General features: G+C 36.4%; 1 protein-coding gene across 1 annotated transcript in view; it reads right to left on the reverse strand.

Annotated features, from left to right (window-relative positions):
- Nucleotides 1-5,753, reverse strand: part of XRCC5 (X-ray repair complementing defective repair in Chinese hamster cells 5 (double-strand-break rejoining)) — a 47,650-nt gene that overhangs the window by 6,301 nt on the left and 35,596 nt on the right. The window contains exons 16-17 of the mRNA XM_009708912.1: nt 2,115-2,224; nt 1,507-1,603 (exon numbers count right to left, since the gene is read on the reverse strand). Coding sequence (XP_009707214.1) covers nt 1,507-1,603; nt 2,115-2,224 — 207 coding nt within the window. The remainder of the gene's footprint in view (nt 1-1,506; nt 1,604-2,114; nt 2,225-5,753) is intronic.

A 5,753-nucleotide genomic window follows, 5' to 3' on the forward strand; every position in this document is an offset into this window, starting at 1 on the left:
AAAAAAAAATAAATTAAAAAATCTCAATTACTTTTTACTCCAATAGTTTTTCGAGTCTAGCTCATCACTTGGCTACACGGATGCTTCTGCCCGACTAAAGAAGCTGCAGATGTGAGAGCAAAGAACAGCAGATTCATAAAGGTTTCAGCAGCAGCACAAGTGTAATGCCACCTTAATAGTGCCCATAGAACTACATGGTAGGGTTTCATGAGACAAGTGAACTTGTCAAACACATCTGCCTTGCTCCTGAGCCACTGACTCATTAACTCACATCCATTCTCTTTTGGTGATTGCAGTCACTCATGACAAGGCCCAATGCATGCCACATTTGGTAGAAAAGAGGGGATGGGTCATGTCACAAGAAGCAGGGAAAACAGGACTTCTGCTTTTGGTAACAGCAAGCAAAAAGCAATTTTAGCTACCTAGTGAGAGCAGCTAGATTATGCATAAAGCACTAATATTTTATCATCTTCTCACAAGAAGATAATCTATTTTGTATGAAAACATCATCTCTGTATTTATAATTTTTTTTCTCAAAATATACTCCAGTTTGTCAAAAAACTCTAGTTTGTATCAATTAAAAATTATTCTAGAACGGCTTTGGAAGATCCAAGTTTCCTACTTTCAAAGTTTGTTGGTTTCTTTTTTCAAATTTCTTCAGAGAAGGTCCCCTACAATCCTACTGAATTGTCTTGTGCTGTTGTTCTGGGTTGCTAAACAAATTCCCATGTTGTTTTGAAAATGTTGGATGAAGTGAACATTAGAGAGTGTCTGGAGTTCATCACTTTGAAAAGTGCTATACAAAAGCATATCATTGCATTTTATAGCATGCACCCTTAAGAGATACAGCTGGGCATTTAACAGATTTTCTTAGCACTGGTTCCAATTAAAATCAAGAGTATGACGTAAAAGATTTTTTTTAGTCCATCATGCTTCATATTTGTGAAAATGTTCCTTTATTTATCACTTGCGTAGTCTCTGAATGTCTTTCAGAACTGCACTGCTTTGTATCTCCCAGTTTAATCATAGGTAGGTGTCATATTACCACATATTCTGTCCTTCAGGTTGCTTAAATACAAAATAATCAGTGGTATATTTCAATGCTATCTGTGCCTTTTTTGAAGCTTAATTTGGAAGAATCTTTTTATATCTCTGCTGCATGAGTTTTTTCCATTTATTTTGAAATTCAGCTGAAACCGTATCTTCTTCTCCTTACTCTGTAACATAACATTTAATTTGTCACTCTTCTTCCACAATTAATTTACCATTTCAACAAGACTTGGCAAGGCATTATGAATATTGCCAATATGAAACTATTAGTGCAAAAAAGGAAGTTGCAACAGGAAAGATTTTTTTATGTTTTTAAATAGGCTGCAGAAATGAACCATATCAAAATGCTGCTCTGGGGTTCTGAGGTTAGTTTAAGCGTCCCATTGCTAACAAAGTTTTCTCTTACATAATGGATAATACAACTAGAAATAATTTTTTTTTTAAATGTCATTCTACCTTGTATCATGATCTCCCAGAAATCAGCTAAGGCTTTGTCTTCCATTTTTGATTTCAGGGCCTGCAGAAAATCATTAAAGCACTGCACCTTGGACAGCTGAAAAAAATAAAAGCAATGATAAACAAGAAATATTAAAAATACTAAAGAGTATTGAGAACTTAATTCTTCATGAAGTCATCTAATATGGTGAACACAAAAGGCACTATAGATTTGGGGTTCTGTCTCTACTAAAAACAAGAATGGTGAGTCACAAAAACTGCCTTTCAGAAATCTAGAAAGACTTTCTTGTAACTAGCTTTACTGAAGAAGAAATTTGTAGCATTGCTTATTTTTCCTTTTACAAGCATCAGGTCATAGGCCTTCTGGTTTTATGTTTAAAAGAAAACAAACAACAGTAAATAATACCAGAGAAGCTAGTCCTCATTCCAGTAAGAATAAGAAAACATAAAATGCAAATCTTTCTAAACTTTCAAACAGCATAACAGATTTTAATCTACAAATCAATGCTTTTTGCAGTAGCAGTAAAGTATCAAGTTTCTAATACAGCAAATAGGCCCATCATGCCTTTAATTTGAAAGAGATGAGAGTTTTCACATATTAACATTACCTTCATGGCCTCCTCTCTGAAAACTCTGATACAATTGATCCCTTTCATGTAGTACTGTGAACCTTTATTTTCCAGGAACTGATCAATGCGGTTTATCAACTGCTGACTCACTGAAAGACAAAGGGAAATAAAAAAAAAAAAATCAAAGAATGCACACTTCCAAGGCAAAAAACTATTTTTCCTTTACATTTCTCTTTTTCTATTCCACAGGCACACAAAGAATTAATCATATTCATACTGCCTCAAGCTACCCAAGTTGATAATTGTTATCTAAACTACTGACAGTTACTTCAGCCTCTCTGGAAAAGCTAGATATACTGGGAAGAAACCCAAGCATGGCCAAGGCAAAAGTCTTTCCCTGAAAGCCAAGAAAAAAAGCACTGGCCTAGCTTGTTTGATAGAAAGTAAAACCAGAACACTTGGGATCCTAAAGCTGAGGGAGGTTCTTCTACAACACAAGCATATCCCCTAAACATCCTTTCAAATACATGCATATTTCAATAAAAGCATTAAATTTACAATGAAGGTGTAATAATGTCAAAACAACATCTGTAGGGTGATTGCAGTTAAAAGACTACCTTGTTGTTATTGACATTAGATTGCATCTTGTCTCTCTACAGGTAGTCTGATGTTTTTTCATCAGGCAATGCTGTTTGTGATTATGGAGATAAGTATGATAAACTGTACATGCCTGACAGAGAGAAGCAGAAGCAAACAATGAGGCTTGTACCAACAAGGTGGTTTCATCCTCATTGTTGAGCTCCTAAAAGGTAGGTAGCTGTAAAACACTGCAAATGTGACAAGTGACAATGTTACCAAGAGCTCTGCAAGCCCAACTAAATTCTGCTGGATGTAAGTACTTTATTTTCTTCATGTTTCTTCAGGTGAGGAACTGTCCAATTTTACCCTCTGGCAGACACCTCCACGTGGGAAACGACAAGTGTGAGGAGGATACAACAGTGATCTATAAACTCAGAAGCACTGTGAAAAGGATGAACAGGGAGTGATAGTCCACTGCCTCTCTCAAAACAAGAGCAAAGAGTTGGGTTAAGAACAAACAAACAAAGAAGTACCTCTTCAAACAAAACCAGTTAATGTCTTTACTACAGGCTGCTGTGGGATGCTACAAGTTTTAACAGCTTAAAAAAAATGCTTGAAAAATTCTTAGAATTCCTAAAAGAAGAATTCTGTCAATGAAGATTAAAGATGATGTTGCCATTGAGGAAGAAAATGCAGGAAAATATTCCAGACAAATCACAGCATCTGCCTGTCCTGTTCTTGTACTGTTAAAGACAGGTTACTGGATTAGCAGAACCTTTAGCCTGACCTACAGCCCTTGTTATGTTCAGATGTTATGGGCATAGATGTCACCGCAAGTATTTCAGCCACAGAAACATCAACATAGAAAACATCTGTCATAGTCACAGAAGAGACAAGGATAAGTAAATACACCAAGAAGAAGACATCATTTAAATACTGTATTCCACTCTGTTCAGTGTAAGCATATACAGCACTTGCTGTTACATTTATGTTCTATAAAATGCTAATGAATCTAAAGGACAGCATCTCTGAAAAGAGTGAAACAAGACGCGTTTGATATTCTCCCACTAGCTTTAGACTCTACAGAGTTTCTAGAAAAGGAGGCGGATAATGGTTCTGTACAATAGCAGCTATCACACAAGAAAGTGTGCTAAAGTTCCTACTGCTCCAGAGGTGATCAGCTCACTCTTTTTATTTATTTTACCAGTAGCTGACAAACTAAATTGAAGTCTCACTACTTAAGCTCCCCAAGTTAAGTCAGTCCATTTTTTTCATGGTTAACGATTTTCTCATTAAATGTTCTAATTTCTTACGAATTGCACTAATAAAAGCAAATCCTGCTGGTGTTTTCAGCAGTGTTGGTGTTTTTTTAAACGCTGCCTTTTCATTGATGTGTTAAATTAAAACCCCAGGCACTACGAGGGTGCAATAAAAGTCTTTATTGTCAGAATGATTCCAGCATACTGTTTGAAATTATCAGACACTCTACTTCTTTTGCATTTAATTTTTTTAAAATCCCTTTCCATTTGATTGCACTGGCAGACATCAGAAGAAAATACTTTTTCTTGCTATTGACTATGAGGTGCCTACTTTTGAAATCTGTTGTAAGAACCAAAAAACCCCTACCATATTTTACTAGGCATTGAAAGATCATACTACATGTAGGAAACAGGTTACATGGCAACAACATTTTAAGTCAGATTCTTCTAACATCTTGAAACAGCTTGGCTAAAGTTGGGTCTTAAATGACAGGCCAATGATTGATGAACTTAAAATAGATAAAATTCCTGCATTCTCATTAGACTACTAAATTACTTCAGGGGGCCAAAGACAATACCAAAGACGGTAGATTAGGTTTATAACTGGAAGTTCTTCAAAGTGGAGTCTGTTCCTTTACACTTCTAGATAGATCTCCCTGGTTTTGGAGGAAGGCATGTTCTGCATAAAGATGTCTGTTTAACTAAGGTGTGAATATTAGCATTAACTGTGATGTGTCCCGGACAAATCTCAGGCATTGGGGTTTTGAAGGGTGGGTCCTAGAGTTACAAACTGACAACCTATTCAGGCCACTACCATGTAGTAACAACTTTTTTTTCTTCTCTCCCAACTTCCCTCATCCCACACATACATTTAAGGAACTGAACCAATGAACATCTACATTTTGCATAAAGCGGAATTCCAGCACTCCTAATAACCACCATGTTCTGCAGAACATCCCAAGAAATTTCAATCTTCTGCTTCCTCCTTCTACTGTACCTGACTGGTTAGATAACAAATATAGTGATTAAAGGCTGGAGAACTACAAGTACATTCACCAGTGCTGTTATTTCTTGGGAAATATGTCATGAACAATTATATTCACTTGTTATCTCTGAATAGTTACAGTACAAAAGTGTAGCTATATTTTCATGTTTGTTCAGTTCAGTCTTTGGTCTTGATTACTAGGCCAACCAGATTACAGAATAATAATAGATAAAACTGTATTATAGTCCAAGTTCAATTCCTTAGGGATTTTTTTTTTCCCCTAAAAAAATTAATCCAGTTAAAAAAATAGTTCTTTCTGTAGACAAAAGACTCCTGCTGTTAATCTTTTGATTTACCCACTGGTGGTGGTCACGTTTTGTAGTCATGGACAGTGCTTAGAGTAAGTCATTGACAAATCGGTTAAATCACCTGATAATTAATTTTAAACTACTGTTCTGTAAATACCATCTTTTTGTAACTGAAAAGAAGAGATTCTAAACTGAAAACTATTCTACTTTTTAAGGACTTCCTTCATCTTTAAGCCAAGAAATAAGAATTTTAAGATCAAGAGCTGTTGAACTACTCCAGAGTACTATGAGGTGCTGGTCAATTTTGAAATGGTCTCTCTAAACGGCCTGTGGGTATGAATCAGAATGATTTAGGATGGATGCCTGAATGACACATGGCCCAAAATTCCCGTTCAAACCACAGTCACCGTGGATCAGCTGGCTCAGTCTCTGTGGACTTGAGTTCCAAGCAGCTCCAAAGATGGAGAGTCTCCAAGTTCTCTGGGCCCCCCTTTCTGTGTTTGACTACCATCATCATGCTTACGACCGCCCCCTCCCCCCCCCACAC

The sequence above is a fragment of the Cariama cristata genome, unplaced genomic scaffold, assembly GCF_000690535.1.
Source record: "Cariama cristata isolate BGI_N322 unplaced genomic scaffold, ASM69053v1 scaffold7951, whole genome shotgun sequence".
Classification (NCBI taxonomy): domain Eukaryota; kingdom Metazoa; phylum Chordata; class Aves; order Cariamiformes; family Cariamidae; genus Cariama; species Cariama cristata.